The following is a 27,180-nucleotide window of genomic DNA, read 5'->3' on the forward strand; positions in this document are numbered from 1 at the left end:
CACCAATATCAGGTTGGGATTGTTTTGTAAGGCTTGTGAGGAGGTTTTCTGTGGTGCAGAACAACAGGCTCTGACCACATTCTATTGAAATTGCACAACCATCTTTCTTTCCAGCTGTAAAATCTCTTCTATCTGAACTTCAACAGGAGTTTTGACAAGCAAGAGGTTGTTTGATCTCTAGGGGCAGGTTTTATAGTAGAAGGCTATGATTAGATTTTCTTTATAAATTTACCCATTAGGAGGCTTGTCTGCATCCCCATCCACCCCAATGATCCCCAGATGTACAGAGCCACTGCACTCCATACGTTTTACATGTGAGCTGTTCAGATACCCAGCTGCATCTTCAAAAGCTCAGATTACAGCAGACAGCCTGGCTGAATGCTCTGGCCCAAACAACATGCATTACCATTTTGCTTCCAGGCACAGGCAGTATTTGTAAATGTCCTTTAAATGTTTCTCTCTATGGAAAAAAAAAAAAAAAAAAAAAGACAAAAGGAAAGATACCAACAAAGATAAGAATATCCATCAGAACCTCTGCCAACCAGTGCTGGAGTCAGAAAGACTTTCTAACATCTGCATGGCTTAATGAGGAATTGCTTTAAAATAATTCACTGATGTGAAAAGCACTGCATTGAAGAGAGACATCTTGCTAATAACTTCCTAATACAGCTTAAAAGGAAGAAAAAAAAAAGAGGCAACACAAAACCATTCAGCCAGCAGGGTATCTCTTAAGTTTCAAAGTATTCAGAGAACTAACCAGTTACTTAACAAAGATTTTTCTAAGTCTGTTTTGCTACTGTGTTACTTTGAATAGTTACCTACTATGTCACATAAACCCTGAAATTAGGACTTGGTCAAAGACTGTATCTACAATAAAAGATCACCAGAAAAACACATCAAGCCCTACAGTACTAATAAATAACAAATGCTATTATGACTAAATTTTATTTCAACCTCGAGATTAAATCACTTTAGCCATAAAGATTATTCCTCAGACTCTACCAAAACGAATTACAGACAATACAAAACAATACCCCCACAAAAAGATTTATATCATGCCCTTCTTTCATAGACATCTTTATCTCTTCTCCTTGAATATGTGCTATGGTCTTGTCCATAAAAAACTATAAGTAAAAGGTGGAGCCTAGCAAATTTCTCAAAACAGAGCAACTTCTCAGGAAGATGAGAACCACTGCTACAGCAGTGTCTTAAAAAGTACATTTACCTCAGCCACTGTTTTCAGGAATTTCTTTAAATACTTCATTTTAAAGCAACCTAAAGAATATTATAACTTCCAGAATTACCCTTTTCCACCTGTCACCCATACTTTTTCCTGCACACACTAGAAAGCTGCCTCATGTCTCCTCTCCCCACAGGCCTCCAACTCCAACCTTGCCAAACAAACTCTTGGGAAAGTAACTGAGTTAAATAGCCCCTGCCTCTGGGGGAGATAATTGCCAATGGAAACCAGCTGGTTTTCCTCAAATGAAAAAAAAAAACCCCACAACATCCCAGAAAATAAAATAAAAACATGGAGCCAGCAATAGGCAAATGCAAAAGGAAAAGAGGATAAAGCAATTATTCCATGGTTTATGTCATATTCCTTTCTTGCCACCCCATAACATTTTTTTTCTGCATGTTATGGAAAAAGAATAACATCCTCTTACAAAACCTGGGGAGCAATAACATAATTAGGATTATTAGAAAGAGCTCCCAAAGTGAAATAATGAACCATTATATAATTTTTAAAATAAAAAAGAACAAACAAGAAAGTACAGTAGTAGTGCTACGTGAGCTAAGAAAACCAAAATAAGACTTTACAAGAGAGACATTTAGAGTGTACTTAGTGCATCTAGGACTTGGGTTTTTTCTACCCATGTGCACAATAAAAATGTTAGGAGAAAGCAAATATTTAGGTTTTATTAAAAGTTTTGTTCAAGACCATGTAAGAGCAGTCAGTCTTCAGTGATACTAACTTACTGCAGCACCAAAATTTACACCTAGTAGTAATCTCTGAGTTTTTGGCTGTGTTGCACTGGGGTGTCTAAGTCGCTGGCTCCACACAGTCCAAGTCTGTTTTAGACCAAGTGATCTTAATTTGCCTCTGACTAAAAATCTACCATCTGTGTCCAAGAACTACCCAATATGTTCCTAGTGGTGTGTGCAAGCCCCACATGGAAAGCAAATTAGGAAGAAAAACGGGTCGCAAACAGCTTGATAATGAGATATTGACAAAATATGGTGCCATTTCCACCAGGGGTGAGGGAGATAGATCATTTATGGCTGGAAAAGGGTGTTGATACCACAGGGCAGCCCAGCAGGAACATCAGAGGAGGAAGGGGCACTCCAGGTAGGTTACCAAACCCCAGTTTCCCAAATAATTCACACCTGGAGCTGCCAGCACAGCTGAAAGCCACAAAATGCCCAGAATTAGCAGGATATTACCACAGGTGACCCTGTAAATATCAACATTTCCACTCACAGGAAGGGTGCTGCCTGAGGGGCTCTGGAGCTGCGTCCGTGGCGGATGCTCCAGGCCCTCCTTGAGGCTGGTGCTGGGGGAGCTCAGTCTCCTCTCTCTCCACACATGAAGGATAAACTCCCTGAAGAAATTACCCTTTTGGAGACGCCAAACCCGGGCTGACCCCAGGCTGGTGTTGGGAAGAGGCTGTGCCCCGCCATGGCGCTCACCTGAGGGGAGAGCCGCGCTCCCGCCAAAACTCCCCTCCGTACCACCTCACCCCTCGCTCCCTGTTGCTCCTCACAGGGCTCCCCCTTTCTTTATTCCCCCATATTTCCTCACTCCCTCTCAATAGAACCTTTTAAACCCCACAGCTCTTCGCTGCCCCGAGTTTTTCCCCTCAGCCTCACGTTCATTCTCCTCGCCTCTCCGCGCAGGCGGATGGCTTCCTCCCTCTTTCTCTTTTTTTTTCACCGCTATCATCTCCACGTTCTCCGTTCTCTCCAGCCGTTGCCGCCTCTCCCTTCCCGGACAGGGCTGCGGGAGTCCCGGGGCGTGAGGCGCGGGAGGTGGAGCGGCCGGGCCGGGCTGAGCCGGCGGAGGAAGGGGGGGAGGTGGGTGGGGGGAAGGCGGCTCCGCACACCCAAGATGGCGGCGGTGGAGCTGGAGTGGGTGCCCGAGACGCTCTATAACACGGCGATCTCGGCGGTGGTTGATAGTTACGGGCGAGCCCGGCGCCGGGATATCCGCTCGCTCCCCGAGAATATCCAGTTCGACGTTTACTATAAGGTACGGGGAAGCGGCGGGGAACGGAGTTAGGCCGGGCCCGGCTGGGCCTTAGGGAGATGGAAGGAGAGGTGGGCCGGGGAAGGAGGAGGAGGAGGAGGATGAGGAGGGAGGGAAGGTCGGTCCGCTCCTGGGCTGTTCTGTGTCTCATCCCGGGGGGCTCGGAGGTGAGGAGGCGGCAGGGCCGTGGTTCTCCGCTGGCCTGGCTCGGGCGGCGGTGCGGGGTAGGGCCCGGAGAGCGGGCGGGGGGAGTGAGGGCCTGAGTGGGGCCGGGGCCGCCTGGGCTGCGGCTGAAGGAGGAGGGGAGGCTCCGAGGGGGAGCGAGGGCCTGGCTGGGGGACTGAGGTCTTTTTCCTCCTCCCTTGGTGGGCGCCTGGGCCCCGCGAAACACCCGGGGGGCGGCGGGGGAGCCCTGTGGAGGGGCCGTGGAAAAGGGGCCTGAACTCGGGGGCTGTGGGGTGAGGCCCCGGGGAGGGGGAAGAGGCTCCCTCCCTCCCCCTGCCTTTGGAGCCTGCGAAGGGACAGGAGGAGACCAAGCTGGTTGTGTTGGGATGGGGTTTTCTTTTTCTTTCTTTCTTTTTTTTTTTTTTTTTTTTTTTAATGTATTGGAGAAGGTGATGTCAGCGCTAGAAGAAGCAGTTTGCATGTACCTTCTGTAATGATCTGGTAGGAGCCAGATGAGAAGAATTGAGACTCGTTTAATGGTGTAGTTTATCAGGCTTAAATCATCCTTTCATGGAAGGGCTGTTTCTCATTCAGCTGCCTCTAAAATATCCAGAGCTAGAGTAAGAGGTACACTGAAATGGTTCATTAATTTCTCTTGTCCACTAAAGGCGTTTCATCCATGTACAAGAACAGCTGGAGATGAGCATTACTCAGGACAGAAACAATGTATTTATAAAGGAAAAAACAACCCAAGATGGGGGATAACAGAATAATTAATGAGCGATATTGGTTCGTCACTTATATAGAGAGCAGTACTAGTATTTATAAGGCCAATCTTCACTAGAGAGAGGGAAATGGTTTCTGGCATTGAAATGGGCACACATTTTCTGAGTGCTGGCTGTTATTTGTTTGTCTTATGTGTTGGAGAATATGGAAGCCCTTTTCTGCCACTTAGGAGCATGCTCACAGATAGTGAAGTGGTTGACACATGGCAATTGTCAGATAAAGACTAAAGATATGGAACTGACAATGTGGAAGAATATATTGGGGGTTGCTTTTACCTGTTAGTAGGTACGACCATTGATAAACTTTCTTGGCATTGCCTGTCCTGGTGTTCAGTCAGATGAAAGGATGGCACTCTGTGGCTTTTAGAAGAAAAAAACCAGAAGCTCCTTCTAATGATAGAAAGATCCAAGTGTGTATTATTCCCAGATTGTTTAAAAAACCTGTCTGTGAACTTAGATTACTAATCTGTTATCATTTTATTAGTCCTCTTCAGTGACTGCACTGGATCAGATTCATGTGGAGTTGCTCCATAATGAAGAAGAACCAGCAGTATATCTGACTTGCAGACAGAGTTTCTGTTCTGTTTGTTCTGCCTGTGTACATTGGTATGTGGTATTGTTGAGCAGACAATAAACATGCTCAGTACACATCCTCAAAATAATACTTCTGTACTGATCACTAACCAGTAGAACCTTGTCAGTGGCAGGAATTTTCATTGCATTTCCTATTATTTTCTGATGATGTCTCTGATGCAGCTCTATCCCTTTTATAAATCTGCATCTGGGAGATGTCCACATACAGAAGGAATAAAAGGAGGATGTGCTGCATGAGTGTTTCCCCCTTTCTGGCAGTGGTAGGTTGGCCTGCTGTGTCTTCACTGGTTGGGAGGGTTTTTTTATATCTTTCCTGTGTAGGAGAAGCTGGCACCTTTAATAGTCACATTCAAATCAGCTCATGCACAAATCAACCTTGGATGGGATGCTGGAAGGATCCCTCAGTCCTCTCTAACTGGTGCTCCCCATGCAGAGCTGTCTGCCAACAATGAGTGGTGCCTCCAAGCCTAGCCCAGATTACAAGTCTTTTGTTTGCTTTTTTTTTTTTTTATGCACCTGTACAACCCCGAGTAACTGGTTCTTCATTTCTGTGTTTGGGTGGCTGCAGCAATCCCAGTGTGACAGAGCTGAGTTTGGTTAGGATGAGGATAGGGTCACACACCTTGGGACAGTCCCTTCAGGTTGTGTTTGTTCTGCTGTGTTGGTTCAGCACAGTTATTTTCAAAATCCTGGATATTAAGTCCCACTTCAGGTTGCTATGTGCAGTAAAAGCCATCAAGTTCTTCAAAGGAGAAGTAGAATTTACTAACAGTTTTTTAAGACAAACCAGAAGACTTTAATCACTGTTCTGACCACCTGGTGGTGGTTGCTGCTGTGCTGAGGAGGTGTCACTTAGTTATTTGTGTCCTGTGGAACTGCTTATTCTTTAAACACAGCTGAGGAAGAATGGTGTGTAAGTGAGGAGTTGCACGACTGTTTTTGCATGCAGCCCTTCAAAAAGACAGAATCACTTTCTGTGATTATTAAGCACTAAAAGTGTTTCCAGATACTGATGTCTAACTTGTAAGAGGTAGTTTGTTACCCAGGTGTTAATTACGGTTTGTGATATTGGAAAAACTGCCACTGATTTGGCAAAAAACTAAAAGGTGGTATCAGTCTGATCTTATTTGACTCACAGATGTTAACTGGCTGTGGCCACACAAAGCTGTGTTGATGATATTCAGTGGTTATGAACACTTGAACTGAACATCTGCCAGCCTCCCAGTTTGCCAGCCTGCTCAGATTGATGAGGAGGCCATGGGCAGGCTGCAGGAACAGCACAGCAGCTGAGGTGGTCTGGTGATTAAAAGGGAGGAAAATGCAGTGTCTTGGTCTTTGCTTTTTTCCCTAGGGTACCCTCAATACTCTACTGTTTGGCTCTGTTGCCATAATATATTGTCTTTATTTCCCATTCCCTAACAAATCCAATTACTTTTCATGCTACATATTGCAGAAGTGTTAACCACTTGGATGTGCTTTCCCAACTAACAGTGAGGAATCAAACCTGGGATAATTGCAGAATATTCTTTGTTGTGGACTTGCTGAGAATTGGGTTCTGCTGCAAGGAGACAGCAGTAGGCAGGTTCCTAATACTGAGCTTATTTCTCCTGTAACATTCTTAAACAATGACTAAAGCTCAAAAGGGCAATATCAAATAATCATGGTTGTAGTAGAACAGCAAAGCTGGACTGGTCCAGCAGGGTGTTACTGGATATTTTTAAATTTTATTGATTTTTCAAGGGGTGTTTGACTCACTCTTGCAACTGCTAGAAAAATACTAGAGGTAGAGCAGAATACTGCTAAGGATATCCTGGAAATTTTCCATTTGTGCTAAAAAATATTTAAATGTCTTATTAATCACAGCTGTATTTTGAAGAGCTTAATTACTATATTGTTACAGGTAGCACCTGCATCTGGGGTAAAAAAATAAAAGTGCAAGGGTGTTTTGTTTTCTTTGACAGGTTTAATTTGGTTGATTGCTCTAAAACTAGTTAGATTTTCTTGCTTTCTCATGGGGTGGGGAGAGGAAGTGGTTGGTGGGAGGAGAGTGTCCAGATTTTAGAAGCCAAAGAAAGAAAGAAACAGGATCTCAGGTAAAAATAAGGCATACCAGGCAGGTAGGCAGCATTTGCAAATGCCAAAATTCTGTAGTAAAAAGTGGTTGACAACTGGAGTAAACTCAAAGTCCCCCCTAAAAAATAAAAGAGGGAAACAATTTGTGTGTGTTTTGAGGGAAGGAGTTAATGTAAAGATGTAGTTTCTGTAGACAGGAATAAGAAATTATTTAGTCTGATGACTGTTGGGTTGGTGTCTTACATAGGATTCAGTTCTCTCCATGTGCCTCAGCTTTCTATTCTGTTGTGTGTAATTATTTTCTTTGGTTCTCAGGGTACTTTTGAAGAGATTCTGCTACATCAGTTTTAGCAGAGTCTGTCACAGGTATTCGTTTCAGTTATACCCTGGTGGGCTGAGCTTGGAACCTGAGTTGACTAACAAGGATTTTCATCCAGTGTTTATTGTCCCTTTGAAATGTCTTTTCTGGATTGTGTGTTTTTCTACATTGCTTTTTCTTGAGGATAATTTGGGTGCAATGTTCTCTGAATATTTTCTGATGAGATGATTAATCACAGGAACCATTGGAGATGACAGATTTGGCTTTGTCAGTGCAGACCTGTAACCTTTAATAATTGCACTATGCTAATTTGTTTTGCATTAAGGTTTTTTTAATGCAAAATCCAAAAGGTTATAATTGTTAATTCTCTTTGAAGTGGTGGATGAAACTGCTGAAGTGATGCTATCTTGATGTGAATCAAAATAACAGATTGTGAGTTTAGATCTTGATAGCACCAACTTCTATAATGATGAGTGTAGCTGCAGGATTCTGTCTCCTCCCTGTGTTCTGCTAATCCAAAAAAGAACAACCCTGGCTAATAAGCTCTTGTATCATCACATTGAGATATTCTTTGAACCAAACAAAATGAATAAATTGGAATTTGCTGACTGTTCACAACAAGTAATAGAACACCCATTCTCTGCATTGCAGTAGAGATTGTTTCTGCTGGTGAAGAATTATTATAAACATGATTTTGGGAAGATTACAATAAAATTAGCTTGTTGTCCCAAGGCTTCAGTCTCCTGAGTGTTTGAGAACGAAGAGGATGAACTACATGAAATGAAGTGTGGCTGAGCTGCTTTAGTTTTCTGACCAGAGGAAGACAAACAAGGTCACAAACAAGCAATGTGTAAAGGAGGCAATAAAATCCCAGAGTGAATAGGCTGTTTTTTTTTTGTAGGACTTCTGCTGTGACCCATCAGTGTGACTTCACAAACACTTAATTACTTTGGTGGTGGTGTGGGTTTGGAGGTCAGAAGTGTATGTGGGAAATGCTGATGGTTTCAGCATGTGTGCACACACATGTACAGCCATCAGATCATCTGCTTAGGTTCCAGAGCAGTCTGTGCAGTAGGAGCTCACTGAATGCTGCTCAGATCAAATCCTTGCATCACCTTTTTCACTCAGGTGAAGGAGAATAAACACTTCAAGAGGTTTTTTCCAGTTCTTGAATTGTGCTTTGTTTGTAGGTTAGAACTGAGCCATCTTTCCTTGTTATGTCTGGGCTGGTTTGAAAGTTCTTGCCTTTTCTTCCCATTCTTCTGGGTGTTTTTCTTGATTATTTATTTGCTTGAGATTCATAAAGATCAGCTGCATCATTACAGCTTTGAAAAGATACTGCCAAAGTTTGCTTTTTTTTTAGATGACCTAAATAGCATCCAGTAGAACCTGCACTTGTCCAGAGGCTCTGTGGATGGCTTTGAAATTGATCTAAAAGAATTAAATGCACCTAAATTTCAAACTGATTGTTTTCTAAGGCTCTTCTCCCTCTGCCTTCTCTATACTGAGTCATTTGTCAACAAATGCAGTTCCTTCAGTGCACTGTTAACTCTCAAGAAACTTTTTTCTTCCTTGTTCAGTAGGGAAGGAAGGTTGTGGTTGCAGACAACTTTTTTCCCAAATCATGGTGTTTGTTGAAGAAATGTACAGACCTTCCCAAATTTGGCATGGTATTCCACAATACATTATTAGACATTGCTAAATATTCCTGGACATCCCCAGAATTCCTTCTGCCTTTAAAAATACAGTGTGAGTGTGCCTGTGTGTAATCCTACACCTATATATTAAACCTCAGCCTTGGTTCCTGAATACAGTGCCAGAGTTAATGTGGGAGCTGATGAAATTGGCTTTTACTCTTTTTTTTTTTTCTATAGTTGAAGAAAAATCTGTTAAGCTTCAAATAGGTTAGGTTTGTGCCTAAAAGACATTTGTTTCTTAAGAAAAGAATAGTTCCTTGGCAGTCCAAGCCTCTGCCATTCTTGTCAGGGCATGTTTCTTGAATCACTATTTTGTTTTGGGTTTTTTTGTGTGCTATGTAGCAAGGCTTGTGGTCAGGAATTCTGTCTCTCTGGAGCTTTAACAACAGAACCATTTCTTCACTGCTTGCAACTGCTTCTCAATGAACAAATGAGTCTTACTGAATCTCCAGGAATTGCTCCACAGTTTGACGTAGGGTCACTATTTCCATATCAAATTTTGTTTGAAAATACTCCTGGAACAGCCACAACTGTTTCAAGAGACTTGGAGCTGAGTTAGTTCCTTAAAAATGTTTGCCAGGATGTCGAGGGAAGGGGTGAATAGTGTGGTAAATGTCCCAAGGATACCAAATTTCTTGTAATACCATTAAAAAATAGGTTGATTTTTTTGGGTTGGTTTTTTTTTATGTGTGTGTGTGCCAGAGTGGTGCAAGTGTTTACCTTGGAACTGGGATAAGAGATGTGGAGATAACAGGCTTGGACCTTTGGGCCCTAAACCAAATATTACGTGTGCCTGAAACAATTAGTGTATGAAAACTCAGGGTAATTTGGGACCTTCCCCTTCCCTCCCACCCAGCCAGGGCATTTATTCATTAGCAATTTAAGAATCACATCACAAAACATGTATAAAAACTCATCAATTTAAAGAAGCCCTACTAGAAATATTTCTGGTATTTGGTAAACTAGTATCAGAATTGTCTGGGATTTTTAGTTAGTGCTGGAGGGTGATCAGAGGCTCTGATCAATTAGGTTTGATTGGAAACCTAATTGTTGATAGTGCTTTTGATTGTCTTCAATTCTTTTCAGATAGCTTGGGCATGTGTCTTAGTTTCTTTCAGAAATTATCTCCTGGTATTGATGAGATGTCCAACCTTCAGTTTTGGGCATGGAATACAAGGCAAGAATTAATCATCTTTTTTTAGTTGTCGAAAATATATTTTAGGTTTCATGGAGCAGTTATTGGACTCGATAATAAGTGATGAAGAAAATGAGAACATTTAACTGTGACTGTAGTTTTTAAATAGATCAGGCTGGGTGTTCTTTCCCTTACAGAGAAAATAGCTTCAGAAGAAATGGAGAGCTCTTTGAAATATGGGGACATGGCACTGGTTTATCTCAGGAGTACCTTTGCATGCAAACTTGTACAGTTTTTAAGAAATAATTATTTTTTTTCTCCCAGCCAAATAAATGACTAAAAAGAAAACATTGATTTCTGGCAATTGACATTATTAGGTCAAAGTATTTTTGAAGTTTTCTTGTAGGTTCTGTTGTTAAAGTAAGATTTCTGTGCTGCAGAATCAGTGTCTTGTGCTTTTATAAGAAGTGTTGACTGAAACTAAATTTCTGACTGGCACACTTTGGTCTGAATCTGCTTCAAGAACTATTTCCAGGGTCTGTTGTTGATGAAGAAGTCAACTGATCTGTTTGCCTACCTGCAGACACAAAGCAGTGTGGGCATAAAGCTGGCCTGGGCTTTTAATAAATGTGTGAGCAGAGTCTTTTTACTTTTCTCACTTATTTACAGGACTCATTTGGGTATTGATGGGCTCAGGCCTCTCTCTAGCTCTGGAATTTGAGTCATCCTGAGCAGAATTTGTGGATTTGGGGCTCAAATATATTTATATATTATCTTAAAAAAATCTATTTGCACTGCTGTATGCCAGGTCCTGTGTTCAAAGCATTTGGTACCAAAGAAGCTACTGCTGGTATTTTTTTCTGACTTTATGGGGTTTCCTAGTATTGTTTTGGCTTTCTAGGTTGGGTGTTGCAGTGTTTGATGATGCAGGTGGACACTGACACTTGAAAATACATTGAAAGGTTAAAAACAAAAAGAACAAAACTGGAAACCAACCATGGAGCTCTTGTAACTTGTGTGTTTAGTTTTTAATCACAAAGTTGTCCTTCTTTCTGGGGATAACAACTATTTCTTCTTAGCCCCCTGCATTTTAAGATTTTGAAGTCTAGATTTCATTATAAGTTATCCTTACTCTTCAGCTGCATTTCCCAGAAGAACTTGCTCTGGAATTTTACCGTTTCTTCCTGTTTTTCTTCCAGCTGTACCAGCAGGGCCGCTTATGCCAGCTGGGTAGTGAATTTTGTGAACTAGAAGTTTTTGCCAAGGTGCTACGAGCTTTAGATAAAAGGTCAGTATCTTCATGTGCCAACAATTGTCACTTCAGCTCTTACCTCAAGATCTAGGAAGTTTAGAAGATTTCTCTCCTTTTCTTGGTCTTTCAAGCCTATCTCATAACCATGAGAATGTCTTCTTAGCTTTTAAGTTACAATGTGTATTTCTGTCTCAGGAAATAAAACAATCTGTGTAAAGGTATCAAATAATCCCTGGTACTGGGTTCCCCAAGTGCTTTCTTACTGCTGTGCACTCAGTGTGGTGTCACCCCAGCAGGCAGAAAAGTGCCACACAGCCCCTCACTCACCCCTAAAGACTCTAAAAAACCTTGGAGTTTTCCTGTCATTAAATATTCCAGTTTTTGGTGCTGTGGTCAGATTCTTTGTAACCAGAATCAGCTTTGAGTCTGCAGCCCCCCCATTCCTCCTGCTGTTTGTGTGTGATGTCAGTGGATTTCTCACTGCTCATTTCCCTGCCAGTTCTGTGGCAGTTGGGTGAAGGTGGATTTGTGGTTCCCTCCCTCCAAGTTTGAGCTGAAAATGTTATTTTCCAGTTGTAATATTGTGTGGGCAGCTTGGTTTTGCTGACACAGGAGGGTGCCCTTGCAAAGAACTCTGTGTAAACTCATTTTATTTGTTGGATATTCCAACAACTGTGATGAGTTAGCCTGGAGACAGTGGTGCTCCTCTGGTTGGGGTCTGAGAGAGCTGGAGCCATTTCTCTGAATCACTGCTCATTGCCATTCATGGCACTCAAGAGCCACCTGACTGCAGTGTTCTAAAAACTTCCTGTGTAACCAAATTTTGGTTTTCTTTTGTTTCAGACATCTGCTTCATCACTGTTTCCAGGCTTTGATGGACCATGGAGTAAAAGTTGCTTCTGTCCTGGCTTATTCTTTCAGCAGACGGTGCTCCTACATAGCAGAGTCAGATTCTGCTGTAAAAGAAAAAGCAATCCAGATTGGGTTTGTTTTAGGTAACTGGTGATGAGAGGCTCTTTAAAGTATGATACTTTTATTCATGCAAGCTTCAGTTAAGCTAATGCTAATTTCAGTGTCATGTTAATGTCTCCTTTCTTTTTAAAGAACATTTTGGAAAGGAATTTTTAGAAAACTGCTTGGTGTCTCAAGCACAATCTATTGACTTCTAGTGTCTAAAAACATGTAGGCTTCTCTTTGCAATTTCCAACTTGTTTGCAGATGTGATGCTTAACATTAAGACTGCATAATTTTAGTACTGGTGAGTATTTCTTGACAGAAAGCTGTAGGAAAATGATGTAATAACAAAAAGCCATTCTCTACTCTTGGATTTCATCCTTTTGAATTCAGTACTGCAGGGCTTAACCTTAACAGGCTCCTGCATTTAGTATGCAGTGATGTGAACTAAGTAGTCACCTTTAAAGACTTGGGCCAAACCCTTTTTCCTCTTAAAAAGGTTTTTTTTTGGTGTTGAAATGTTTTTGTTCTTGATTTTTTAAATATTTTGGGTTTGGTTTTGTTTTTTTTTTCCAGGGGGTTTCCTCTCAGATGCAGGCTGGTACAGTGATGCAGAGAAGGTGTTTCTTTCCTGCCTTCAGTTATGCACCCTTCATGATGAAATCCTGCACTGGTTTCGTGCTGTAGAATGTTGTGTAAGGTGAGCTCCTGGATGTTGTGCTGTGAAATGCACATTAATGTGTGGATTGCACATTAAAATGGGTGTTAATGTGTGTGTTGCACATTAATGTGTATTAATACATGTATTGCCTTGGAGCAGTCAAGCTTCAGATGCTCCCTGTGATGTTTTGCTGCACCAAAATCCTTTCCTGGCTGGAGCTGAGATTGGGTGGTGTTTGTTTTACACCACTCCTGAGTTTCCAACTTGGAGGCTGGCAGCAGAGCTCAGTGGGGACAAACCCAGCATTTCCCCTTTCTGCCTGATCCCTCAGAGATGGAGGTGCTGGGCAGTCAGTGTGCTCCAGAACTGTGATTGTCTGATGGTTTTTTTTGCATGGGAACCAATATTTGGTGTTTCCTGAAATTAAGAGAATTAGCCAAATCCAAACACAAGTGATAGAAACACAGCTGGGCAGAAATAAAAGGCAAACAGATCTTTCCTGATTCCCCATCAGTGAGTTCTCTTGCTCCATGCTGAGCTACTGACCTCTGTGATTAGATGAATATGTCCAGTTCTTGTGGACCCCTGCAGCCAGAGCTTAAACATTGGGGAAAGTATTTTTGCTTTTAGGAGATTGTTGGGTTTTGTACCCACCTGGTTTCTCAAGGCCTCAAATACCACTCAGAGAGGCCTCAAAAATTATCTGGTTTTTGTTGGTAGCACCACGATTGACTCTTCTGTGCACGCCTGAATACCTGTGTGGCAGTGAGCATGGTTGAAATAAGACTTTATTTTTTTTAACTGCTCTGATGAACAGCAAAGTATGCAGTGTATTTATCTGAGGAAAGGGGGAAGCTTGTTTTGGAAAACTGGTCCAGAAAAACCCCTGTGTCTTGTTTATGATTGGACAGATATTAAGAGTAAAGAGGCTTTGCCAGTAGCTGCTCATTTTCTGTGCCAAGCAGAGGGCCATGGCAACAGCTGCTGCTCTGTTCCATGGGCTTTCCTTCCAGAGATCCCTGATGCCAGGAGGACTGGCAACACCTCCCTGGAACTGGGAACAATGGATATAGGACCACAGTTAGTGTTTGGTCCTTTGCCTTCTAATTAATCTTTAAAAAGTTTCCTGGTTCCACTGGGCTATTTGGCAAGCTGGAGGAGTTGCTTGGAAAATGAACTCCCTCCCTTTCTCCACTTAGGGGGAAAAAAGCAAAGAAGGTAAAGACAGGAGAAAAGGGTAACTCTGTGTCACAGAGCAGTGTCCAGCCCAGGTGTGGGAAGTCTGAGCTCTGGGAATTTATTGCATTGTTCATAGAGTGCAGTTGAAAATGGTAAAGTTTTGCTATATAGATGGAATTGGGGGTGTGTTTGTAAATAAAATAAAAACTGTGAAGCTTTGAGCTTTCTCTAGGTTTGTGTACTGATTTTCTGTGTGTGTTGTGCTCCTTGTGCTTTGCTTTCTCTGCTTATGACAGACTCATAACACAAATAGGTGGTTCTCTCACTTCATTGTTTCACATTTTTGCTGATTCTTGGGCTTTTTTTCTGATGTTCTCAGACTTCCTCAACTGCTGTGTAACACTGTTTGCTATGTTTGGGTGCTCTCAGAGAATTATTTTTTTGGCAGGGAGCAAGCAGTTCCCCAAGAGCTGTTATTGCAGACATCAAAGAAGATTCATAGCTATTAGCATAAATGTCCTAGGGCTTTTTTTTTTTTTCTTCCTCTTGGCTTAATCTTCTGAAATTCCTTTGGATTAATAAAGGATTTTTTTGTTACTCAAAACTGGATCACATAAACTGCTTATCCTAGAGGACTGGCTTAGGTTTATCTTGGTTTTTGTCAATTCATTTGTTTTTAGACACTATCACTGAAGCATCCAGATTCTGGATATCATCATTCCCAGGCACTTATCTGAACTGCAGCACTGTCCCTGCTGGCTTAGCCCCTTATGTAGGATTTGGGCTCTCCAGTTTCCCTGTTGCAAAGCAGCTCTGGATGGAATGGTGTAGGGGAAAACCATTTCTCTCTTTAGGGAAACTGTAATTGCTTCAGTTTTGTCTCTGGTTTCTTTACAATTCCTCTCCAGCTTGAATGTTTTTAATGCTGCCTGTGACCAAGAACACAATGTGCTCCTACACAGTGTTCTCAGACCTTATTGAAGGAAAAATGTGGCTGTTGATTTTGTCTCTCTGACTTTGAGCAGTGTTGCTGTGGAAATCTGATGTTTATGTAGCTTGCTTCAGGGTTTTTTTTTTTAAAGGTCTTTTGATTTTTCTCTCTGAGGGGCCAATACCACCTGCTCAGCACCAGCCTGCCACTCCCCTGTCAAAGTCTGAACTTTTGTTTCCTTTATTATTGGTGTTTGAGTTTCATGATGCATCTCAACAGGAAAGTAGAAGAGGAGGCTGTGCTGCAGGCAGGCTGAATTTTTAGGGCAAAATTCAATGTATTGCTTTGCTATTGCAGGAGGCATGGCTACAACAGCTCACAAATCCACTCAGGTTTAGAGTAGAGAAACATGATCAAAACCCTCACTGTTCCTTCCTACCCCCTCACCAGTTTTATCAGATGACCTTTACCTGTCATAGAAGGTAGAAAATTCTCTACCTTGGCTCATGTCAGAGTTTCAGCCTCTGCCTCAGCCTTACATTCTCCTTCCCTTCCCTTTGGATGTGTTTATCTTGTCCTCCTGATTTGCAGAGGCTTGCCTGATAGTTTTCAGTCTCTATTACTCATTGTCTAATAACAGCTTTCCAGGAAGGACAAGGGAGATTAATTTATCAAAATTTCATTAATTTATCAACATTTCAGGCATTTGCAGTGGAGAAGGAACAGCTGTCTCCTCTCAGTTTGCCATGGGTGGGAGCACAGTTCTGTGCTTTATGCTTGGAATGAGATAACAGACATTGCTAATGGCTCCCTTAAAGTAAATAAGCATCAGCTTACCCTTCCAAAAAACTTCTTTACTTTTATCTTAAATAGATGCTGAAATTCTTATTTCTCTAGGCAAAGGAGTGATGTTTCAGTAGTGCTTATTTTATTCAGTTTTCACCAAGCTTCTGTTAATCCTTCAGCTGGAAAGGTCAGGAGATGGGGCAAGGCCAGGGAAGAGTGTTTGGTTTGGAGTTGTGAACTGGGTCAACAAAGTTTCCTTTGCTGGTGCTGAGTGAGCGTTGGATGCATCCAATGGGCACGGTTGCATTTCTTGTGAAGACACCTCCCTTTTCCACACCCTAAAAAAAAGGGAAAAAAGTGCATTTGAGAAGCCCTGTGCTACTTTTCAGTGAGGAAAAAGTACAGACCTGTATGCAAACTATCTGTGTCTGTACTTTGTTTATTATGCTTTGGAAAGGAGGTAGAAGGGATTTGACACTGTATATTACAGGAAATAAAATTATAATATTGAATTGAGATTGAATATATTGAATTAAATAAAATTCAGACAGTGAGAAGAGTGGATTTTATGAGAAATTAAACCCAAAGCCACCACACCAAAGTGATGAAAGCATTGGATGTGTAAAATTGTATCAAAATATGAAATAGTTTGACAAATCCAACTATAGAAATTGTTGCCATGCAGGAGACAAAGCATGGGGTACTGAAACAACACTAAATAGTTTTCTGTTCCTGACTTCAGGCAGTTTTGTTGGGATGTCAGCCCAGTTTCACTCTAATGCCAAACTGGAGACCCGTGGTCCTTGCTGTGCCCTGAAATGGTTTCTTCAGCCACTGCTTTTCAGCTCTTTTTCCATCTTCCTAAGGTTGCTGCACGTCCGAAATGGGAACTGTAAATACCACTTGGGAGAGGAAACTTTCAAGCTGGCTCAGTCTTACATGGACAAACTGGCAAAACACGGGCAGCAGGCAAACAAAGCTGCACTCTACGGGGAGCTGTGTGCACTGCTCTTTGCCAAGAGCCACTATGATGAGGTGAGGGGGATTTGGGGTTGGTTTCTCCTCAAAAAAACCCACTTATGAAGTCTGGGATGTTCCATGAGTGGCTCATTAGGCAGGGTGTCTTTCTAGCTGGAGTTCCTGATACTTTTTGATACATGTGGCAGCACCAAACTTGATTAATTTTTTTCTAAGTGGTGTTTTGAGTTTGTCTGCAAGCTCCTAATGGTGCTTTGAGTGGGAAGTGATGGGTGATAGATTCACACTGTGTCACTGCTAAAGGAAATAGGAGAAAAAGCTGATTTTTTAAAAGGTAAAATTAATAGCAGAACACAGGTACTTTGCACCTGTTGTATAAAAACTGCATCTCAAGTGGAACTGATGGATAAACTGAGTTTTTCCTTTAGCTCTGAAGTACACTGAGCCCCAAGTTGTGCTTCACAATAGGAATTGTGGGGATTATTTAAAGCTTCTCTGTAAAAGTCATAGAATCACAGAATCATAGAATTGGCTGGGTTGGAAGGGACCTCAGAGATCATCAAGTCCAACCCTTGATCCACTCCCCCCGTGGTTCCCAGCCCATGGCACTCAGTGCCACATCCAGGCTCTTTGGAAAGATCTCCAGACACGGAGAATCCACTACTTCCCTGGGCAGCCCATTCCAATGCCTGATCACCCTCTCCAGAAAGAAATTCTTTCTCATCTCCAACCTAAACCTCCCCTGGCACAACTTGAGACCCTGCCCTCTTGTCTTGCTGAGAGTTGCCTGGGAAAAGAGCCCAACCCCCCCCTGGCTCCAACCTCCTTTCAGGGAGTTGGAGAGAGTCATAATACTGTAGGCTAGTACCAAATACTTACACATTTAATGTGAACAGTACTTTTTAACTCTTTTAAGACATAGCTGACAAGTTTCATTACATATAAACCATTAAAATTGTATTTTTAAGATTGTTTTGTAAACAGCCAGTATGCTTTTCAGAGCCAATTATTCTTTTTCTTGATGTTGCAACCTGGTGAAGTTCCAGCTTGATTTTCTTGGTAACTCTGCTCAACAGGCTTACAAATGGTGTATAGAAGCTATGAAGGAGATCACAGTTGGGCTGCCTGTAAAAGTAGTAGTGGATGTTTTACGACAAGCTTCAAAGGTGAGTTTTAAATCTTCCATGTTTCTTTTGTAACTAAACTGCTCTCAAGAGTGGGTGAGGATAAGTGGGACCTCCAGAGTCCTGAGGTAACCAGGTTCATTTCATGAGCATTACAGTTTGGTTTTTGTGGTCACTTGGTCCACCTCATTCTCAGACCTGTGGGGGTTTTGGGTTTTCTCTTCCTTTCTGAAGCTCAGTTGCCCTTCAGCTAGGAATTTACACCAGAACTAAATGTAAGTTTATTAATGTTATCTGTGACCCTTTTCTTAAATAATTGAAAATTGCTGTAGTACCCATGATTCTGTTTTGAAACTAATTGAAATTTGAAATTAATTTGAATTAAAAATAGTAATAAGCATTTGTACTGATGTCTGGAGATGAGAAATGAGCGTGCACCTTTTCACTGGCTTCATTTCAACCTCTTTAGGCTTGTGTTGTAAAACGTGAATTTAAGAAGGCTGAGCAGCTGATAAAACATGCAGTTTACCTTGCCCGGTAAGTGGCATTAAATAAGAAAAAATAGCCTGTAAAAGTGATGCTTAACTTGCCTCAGTGTGTAATATGTGTGTTTCCACAGGGAGCATTTTGGAGCCAAGCACCCCAAATACTCTGATACGTTACTAGATTATGGATTTTACTTGCTCAACGTAGACAATATATGCCAATCTGTTGCAATCTATCAGGTATGCAGCAGCATTAAATGTCTGCCCTCAACTTCTCTTGATATTCCCAAATATTTTTACTTAAAATGACCTACAGTTAATTAGTAAAGCCAGGTAATAGCTGTGTGTGTGTAGCTACAGCCTACAGAATTTCAGACAGTCGATTTCCCCCATGTCCCCTTTTTTAGCAAAGAGAGAGATTAAATTGTGGGGTTTTTTTCTGTATTAACTGCTGAAATGATATTTTTGTAACCCTTTCAGACAGCTCTTGATATCCGGCAGTCAGTATTTGGAGGTAAAAACATTCATGTAGCTACAGCTCATGAGGACTTGGCTTACTCCTCATACGTTCACCAGTACAGCTCTGGGAAATTTGACAATGCACTGTGAGTACAATTAATTGTTCTGAGGCACTGGCAGCAAGTTTAGTGCTGGAGATAAAATGGCCTTAAACAACACAGACTTTTTCCAATTAGAATTTAAATGCACCTGCTTATTGCATTAATGTTTCTATTATTTTATCATGTATTATTTTATATTTATGTATGTGTCTTGAATTTTTTTTAATTGAAACTCTTCCAGATTCCATGCTGAACGTGCTATTGGCATTATAACTCACATTCTCCCAGAAGACCATCTTCTCCTGGCATCTTCAAAGAGAGTTAAAGGTAGTTCCCTTTGTTGCAGTACTGTTTGATATCAGTCCTGCTGATATCTTTATCCTGTTCCCTAACAGGAGCACCGTAACTTGAGTTTTCTGGGGTTTTTCTTCCCAAATGGAGGTTGAATATTTGTAGAATCTTTGTAGAATATATGTAGTCCTCAGTGTTGTCTGGCAGCACACTTACAAAGTGCCCCAAAAAATTCAAACAAACTTAAGTGGAAGACTTTGGGTGGAAAGTAAAAATACAGAATATAAAAACATCTTGGGAACTTGATATCTGGTCATACCTGTTTGAAAGCAATTTGTAGTAAACACAAAGCCTGAGGAGATGTCTCCAGGGGTGTCCTGGGTAAGTGGCTTTCTGCTGCCACCAGTTCACACCTCTGTGTGTTGGGAACACAGTAAAATTGTGTTGTTCTCTCCTGTACTCAGCACTTATCCTGGAGGAGATCGCCATAGACTGTCACAACAAGGAAACTGAGCAGAGGTTACTTCAAGAAGCTCATGACTTGCATCTGTCCTCACTCCAGTTAGCTAAAAAAGCCTTTGGGGAGTTTAATGTACAAACAGCAAAGCACTATGGCAACCTTGGCAGACTGTATCAGTCCATGAGGAAGTTTAAGGTAAGATTCTCTCGAGGTAAATTGTCTTAAGATCTGCAAGGGGTCTGTAATCTGTCACAATAAGTGGTGTTTTTTAGTGTCCACAGCTCTGTTTGTAATCTTATGTGTGGAAAACTCTGTAATTTGTCTCTCCAAGGCTTTGTGCAAATTTAATTCATTAAGTTGCACAAGACAAGGTGACAGATTTTGCTAACAGAAAGTGCACTTAGATAAGAATTTGGAGAACTCTGGCTTTGGCATTCTTACTTTTTGCCTTTTATAAAGCACTACAGATTATTCAGGCAACTACATAGTTTAATCTTCCTTTCCTTCTTCTTCTTGTGCTGTGGTGGGTGGTGTCTGACCTCTGCATTTGATCCTTGTAGGAAGCAGAAGAAATGCACATCAAGGCAATTCAGATTAAGGAGCAGCTTCTGGGTCAGGAAGATTACGAAGTTGCCCTGTCCGTGGGTCATCTCGCCTCCCTCTATAACTATGATATGAATCAGTATGAAAATGCTGAAAAGCTTTATTTGAGATCCATAGCAATTGGTAGGTGATCCTTACAATGTGGGGACTTCCTTTGTAGAGGACTTCATGAAGTGCAAGGCATTTATTTTGTGGTTTTAATCTGAATGTTGAGGGGTTTGTGGAATTCTGGAGTTTGGATTATTTACAGTGCTTTGGTAGAATTCACACCTGTAAGCATCTGGAAATGGACTAATTACAAGCTTAGGCTGTGTTCTGGGGTTGTGGCTTGAACTAAAAGGTGGAATGTAGTTAAATTCAGAAAGAAATGGAAAACTTTTGTGCCCATCAGCCTAACTAAACCCTCATTAAATAGTTTTCTTGCTTGTTATCGTTTACAGTGAAATTAATTCCAAATCAAAGCACCTTTGGGCCATGCTGTAACTCAGTTTTGAGACAGGCAATCTGACTTCATAAGATGTACAGAGTGTTATTAAAAAACCTTTAAGATTTTGAGGCAGAAAACTGAAGAACAACTTTTCTTGTTTAAATGGAATTCAGAGTGAAACTGGGACACAAACTGACTGCCTTGTTTGTGTGACTGGTAGATTTTTGTGCATATTAAGTTGTGGTGCAATTAATGCAAAAAATGATTGTAGAGTCTGTCAGTACTTTTAAAGGAGAAGGTAGGTAGAAGTCAAAGCATCATCCAGGAAGCTTGTGTGTTTGTGTTCCTGGTTTCCTGTAGCAAAATCAAGTTTTGGTTAAAACCACTGTCAGCAATAAGATGGGAACGCGTGTGGGTGACTTTTTAAATCTTGTTTTCTTTTGGATTGCTTTAGGAAAGAAGCTTTTTGGTGAAGGATACAGTGGACTTGAATACGATTACAGAGGTCTCATTAAACTGTACAATTCCATTGGCAATTATGAGAAAGTTTTTGAATACCACAATATTTTGGCCAACTGGAACCGGTTGCGGGACCGGCAGTTCTCAGTCACGGATGCTCTGGAGGACGTAAGCACCAGCCCTCAGTCCACTGAAGAAGTGGTGCAGTCTTTTCTGATGTCTCAGAACCTTGATGGACAGAGTAGCTAAGAACTCAGTCAATTAACCAGTTAAGGTTTTTTTTTTTTCCCCCCCTCCCAGGTTCCAGGGGGAAAAGTCATACTGTGAAATCTCTAAACCATGTAGTTCTCTGGGGGCTGGAATTTGCATTGAAACACTGGTCCAGTCTGCTGAAGAGTGCCCATCCGGATGAATGTGTGTGAAATCCTTCTCAGCATGTGTATGGCATGTTTAGCTCAGCTCACATTTTTAACTTGGTATTCGTGAAAAACCCCTTCTTTCTCTTTTTCAAAAGGAGCTACTTTGCAGAAAGTCTGCAAGAAAACCTTAAATAAAACTGTTTGAGTTCAAAAGAGTTGCATTCTTGTTATGAGTGGAAGGTGTCATCAAGAGCTTGCTTCTGATGCATAGAGAGAATAAATGCTGAACTGTAAGAAGTGACACGAGAAAGATGTTTCTGCTGTGTGCATTGTAGCAAAGTTAATCATAAAGATCAAGAAAAGGGGGAATGCCCTTAGCCTTGGCTGCTGCCTTACGAAGTGGAGTGGCAAGTAACCACTTTGGAGAGCACCATCCTCCTCTTAAACCACCATAGGTTGTTAAGCAAGTCACCACCATGTGCTGTTCCTGATATCCTGAACTGGACCAGTGTTCATCTGTGAGAGAAGATCCAGTAGACCAGCAATCTTAGTTTCCTTTGGCACCATCCAAGAGTGCTTATCTTCTGAACAGGACCAGGAAAATCAAAAGTGGACCAGCCTACTAGAAACAGTTTTTGGACCAGTGGCTTTAATTTAATATTTCTGCCCCTGCATTCACTTTTACAGTAGGAGTCTTTCATTTAGATGTATGATCAGTGCAAAATTATATTCATGTAATAGATACAAAACTAGGAAGTGAACGTTCTGTAGTGGTTGCTATGGCATGTCTGTACCTAGTGAGCTTAGAGAAATGTTGATGGCAGTGCCACAAGCAAAAACTAGAAGTGCTTAACTCTCTTTGCTGCAGCCATCTTCTTTTCCTTTTGGAATGGGCTTACTCTGATAACTGAGGCAGTAACTTGTTTATACCAGTCAATAGTTTTGTATTACAATCCAGTTCCATTTTATGTTTCTGGAGAACACAACTTCTTGTACAGTTTGCAGGGGTCAGTGGAAAAATGCCAAAAAAAGCACAACAGGTCTTTTTCTTTTTTTTTTTTTTGTGATGCTTCATTTCTACATTAAACAACAGTACAACCAGAAACTGATTCCTTTATGTTAATTTAAAAAAACAGAAGTCAGCTGTAAAGATTGTTTAATAATGCCTATCTCACTAGCTTGTCTTAATTTTTCTTCTGTTGCAGGGGCTGCTTGGTTGTGTGTTGTTATTAATTTGGGTTGTGTGCTTTTGGTTGTGAATTTGTTTTTCTTTTTAATGTTAAAATAATCCTCATTTGAAAGTCTGTGTAACATAGCAAACTAGGAACAACTCACTGCTGTTACCTCAGTTCTTACAGCAGCACAAGCAGTGCTCCTGTAGTTAAGGGTTCTGTCAGGTTTGGGTTTTCTCCCTTCACCCCCCTATTTTCAGGGGTTGAACTTGGCCATGGGAGGTCAGTCCAAGCTGAGGCTCAAAGCCCAGTTCCTCCAGGGCTTGGACTGGATGGGTTGTTTAGGGTCTGATCTTAATTTGTTTATGGAGTCTGGGACAGGGAAAGCTGCTTGTTGGTCTTCAAGAAAGAGATGGGAATTTCAGACAAGACTTTAGAGCTTAATGGCTCTTTTAAGAACTGAAATTTTGCAGGCCTTCAGTTCCATGTACTGGTGCCTTCAAGGATATTGTGGGGGGAAAGACTGAATAATAGCAACTTAAAAATGCAGTTCTGTAATTGGTGAGTGCTGATTTGATGATTGCTTATGTGGAATATCTTCACTGATGTGAAAAGTGTTGCATAAAACCTGTGGTATGAAGACTTAGGCTGTGGAATATCCTCAGTGGCTGCTCGGTGAAAAGCCAACATAAAGTTATGCATGGCTTTAAAATCCAGTTTATTTCTTGCAGATTTTTGTTTTATTGCTTTTATGTACAAGAAACATTCAGCTGTCTACAAGGCAAAACATTTTTATCCCATACAGCAGGACAGGATGAGTAAAAAAGTTCTTACAAATCCATAAGTCCTATCAAAACTATTTAATATTAAATAAAGTATGCAATGTAGTGCCAGAAGTCGGGCAAGGAAGGGGTGCTTCAAGTTGTCCTAAAGAAGCTGTGTAATTTCTGCACTGCAGAAGTGTGTAAAAGCTTCAAACTGGGTACATGGGTTTACAGATGGTCTGGACACCTTTTATTTGCTCAGGGTTTCCAGTCTTGGGTCTCCATTTCCAGCTTTTGATGAAGGAATCTCAAAGACCTTGATGGTTTTATGTTTGGGATGAGGAGCATGGTTTGCCTGATGCTGGTGAAAGCGTTCCAGATGACCCACTGCTGTCATTTCAGCTCTGGTTTTTGTGGGTTTCATGGTTTGCCTCCAAGTCAGGGCAAGGAGGAGAACTTCCACCACGGGTGGGCTAGGGAGGTGTCACACCTCTTAGAACCAAGAGCATTGGTTCACTTTGGTTAATCAGAAGCTTTATTCTCAGCTCTTGCTGACTGGACACTCTGCTTCTTTCTTCTAAAGCTGTTCCACCAGCATATTGTCAGCATTGGCTTGTCTGGAAGGAACAAAGGTCCTAAAAACCACCCAGAATTGTTTTTTCTAAAGGACTTTGGCCAAAAAATGTGGCCTGGCCAAGAGTGGCTGCACTGCTCCTTGCAGGACTCCTGGTATTGCTTTTTATAGGACTGACTCAAACCTAAACTTGACTCATGGGTTGAGCTTTGCCTTGTAGCATCTCCACCAGGCCAGTCATGCCAAGGCATGTAAATTCTGGAGAAAAGGAGCTGTGGCTGATGGCTTAAAGTTGTTAAAGCACAGGAGGTTTGTACAACAACTTTGCAGCTGCCTACAAGACTCTGTTGCCTGCTCTGCACGCCATAGCTTGCACCCTTCACCTAACGCTGCCCTTGCTGCAGGTGTAGTGCTTGTTCTCTGTGTGATAACAAAACCTTTGCTAGTTTTTGGTTCAGTATCCTAAACTGTGTTCCTGGAAGATGTCTGTGTTGGCATCTGGAGGCTATTGTGGTGTTAGCTGTTAATTGCTGTGGCTGTCTCTGCTGTTACAGTTCATTGTTTGATGTTTCTGAGAAAGCAGGAGTCCCACTGATGACTTCAGAGGAAGGTAAATTCTTTGTTGCTCCGTGCCAGTGTGGTTGGAACAGCTCTGGTAGCACAGCTTTGCTGTTTTCATGCCTCTTGCCCCAGGCAGAGCTGAAGGAGCAGAGGTGTCAGCCCCAGGCTGGGCTCTTTTCCAGTGCAGAACTTGCCAGCACGACCCCTGCCCCGAGGGGCAGAGCTTAGGGATTCCCTCCTGCCCTTCCCTGAGCAGGTTTTCCATACACACCTGGATGTAAGTATTGGGGATGGGGGGTCTGTACCTTAGCCTGGCACACTGAGGGGACTCGAGCAGCCAGCTGTGAAGCAGGAGATCAAAGTTAATGAATTATTGGCATTTTCTAGATGCACAATGCATCCCCCGAGCAGGTGCTGTTGGTGCTGGCGTTACAGGGAGTGGGAATGGAGTGAAATCTGAGTTTTTCTGGAAGGTAAGTCATTGAATCACACCAGAGCAATTGGGTGCAAGTGGTGAGGACAGCTGCCACCCTCAGGAAAAGGACTCTTAAGTCTTGTTTTAAAGAAACCCTTAATATTTTATTTCCAGCTTGTGTCAGTGATTTGTGTGTCCTGTTCTGTGTGAATGCTGCAGCTCATGAAGAGGGTGGAAGGTGAGGTCAGGATTCTTCACTTGGGACTGGGGCTGTTGGGGATGACTTGGTATAGGAAGGGAAGAGTACACAAAGATTTTAACAGCTGACAAACAGGAAGGGGAAAATAGCAAAAAAATGTTTTTGAAGGTAAATGTATCCCTCGGCTACTTGAAGTAAACCAACCAGTGTCTGTTTGGCCCCAAACAGTTTTTTGGTCTCATTTATAGGATGATAATTACAACCAGTAAGGGTTTGCCTTGGTGTCCCAGTCCTCATGTGCACTCTGTCCATACCTATTGTTTAAGATGTTTGGTTTTTTTTCTTTGCAGACCATTTTTGTTAAATAATTTTGAAGGGGTTGAGTTGTTGAATTCTAACTTACTAGGACAACAATGTTGTTTTGTAACTTTAAAAATGAAGTTATTCTTTAACTGTGCTGCAGTCTGAGATTTGCTCAAAGTGCCATTGTGCTGCTTTTCATGGTACAAAAAAAATGCACGTTTAACTTGATTTCCTTTTTATAGTCCTACGTGTTGGTAGAGTACAAAAAGGAAAATGCACCGTGCCTAAAACATGGTTGAACTTTACTTAATTTACAAGGATCAGGTTTGACTTGGCAGGCTTGCAGCAAATAGTGTGAGGAGATTTTACTGTTGTCAGTCTTTAAACAGAAATCTTTCCCTTGGCTGCCTGGACAGAAACCTTATTTTATTTAAATGTCATTGTTTCCCTTCTTTTTTTTTTTCCTTATGTTTTATCATAAGAAAACCACTGGCCAAATGTCAGCTGCAAGCCTGACTCTTGGTTGTGGTTTTTCCCACGTTTGACACGACTGGCCTGTTGTACCTCATGTTTCTTGGCTTGGTGAGGTTTCTGTCAGAATGGGGGGAAGATATTTCCTTTACCTAGAAACAAAAACTAAACTTTGGAGGAAAAATTGGCAGCACTGGTAAATGCTTTTGTCCCTAAATCTCAGGAATGTTTTAGGCAGTGAAACAGGTTTCCCTTCAGTGATACAAAGGTGCGTGCTCTAGGGTCTTGTTTAACAATATTTCATTGCAATCCTAGGTATCTATAGCATGAGTGGCCTTAGTGAGTTTGTTGAAGTGCACATTTTCTTTTTTTTTTTTTTTTCTTTTTTTCTCCTCAAAAGTAAATTTTAAGATGAAAAAAGATATATACTATATAAATATATAGAGATATTTAGAAACTTGGTTTGTGGTGCACAAGTTCAGTGTTGGATCGCTAAATAAGTGTCGCAGGTACCATATGTGTAAGGGTTTTTCTTTCATGTATATTTCTTTATGGGAAGCAATGTTGCCATGGTAACTACAACTTTACAATTTCTTTACTACTTAATGATGTGAATGAACTCTACATTTTATTGAATATTACCAAGGTTCAGTACTATTTTTATACTTTATTGAACTACAGGGGATTTTAATTTAATAGCATTTAAAACAAACAAACAAATGTTGCTTGAACTGTGTAACTGTATAAATCAAACTACTCACACAAACCCCACCTCTAAACCTGAATCACTACCTGTAGTGCCACGTTTGTTTCTATGAGAGTATCTTGAGCATTACTAGACTTTGAAGACCCACCCTACTTGTGTCAAGATAGTTTCCTATCCTACTTCTCACGGACTGCAGTGCCCAACATTATTTGTAACCATCAAACCATACTATGTTTGTAACCAGCATTGTGATATTCTGTAACTGTATTGCTAAAATGAAATATTGACCTAATAAATATAGTGTTCCTGCATCCTGAAGTCATCTGCATTGAATTGGGGTGAAACTTTCTTGCTCCCCCTCAAACCCTGCTTACCCTGAGGTGTAAAAACGTGGGTGCTGGGCTGGATCTGCTGATCAGTGGGACAGAGCTGATCCCAACGTGGCTTCTGGGAGGCTCAGGTACTTGGCTGCTCTCATGGGTGCAGAAGTG

The 27,180-nt window shown here is 41.5% G+C and overlaps 1 protein-coding gene across 1 annotated transcript; it reads left to right on the forward strand.

Moving 5' to 3' along the window:
• Positions 1-3,088: 3,088 nt before the first annotated feature.
• APPBP2 (amyloid beta precursor protein binding protein 2) lies at positions 3,089-27,000 on the forward strand. The gene is made up of 13 exons (XM_030462344.1): positions 3,089-3,250; positions 11,215-11,303; positions 12,111-12,262; positions 12,798-12,921; positions 16,645-16,813; positions 17,833-17,922; positions 18,350-18,417; positions 18,500-18,605; positions 18,846-18,970; positions 19,167-19,252; positions 19,681-19,871; positions 20,237-20,402; positions 21,161-27,000. Exons 1-13 carry the CDS (start codon positions 3,110-3,112, stop codon positions 21,412-21,414), a joined length of 1,761 nt encoding a protein of 586 aa, XP_030318204.1. The 5' UTR covers positions 3,089-3,109; the 3' UTR covers positions 21,415-27,000.
• Positions 27,001-27,180: the final 180 nt, after the last annotated feature.

This window comes from Calypte anna, chromosome 19 (genome assembly GCF_003957555.1).
Source record: "Calypte anna isolate BGI_N300 chromosome 19, bCalAnn1_v1.p, whole genome shotgun sequence".
NCBI classification, from domain to species: Eukaryota; Metazoa; Chordata; class Aves; order Apodiformes; family Trochilidae; genus Calypte; species Calypte anna.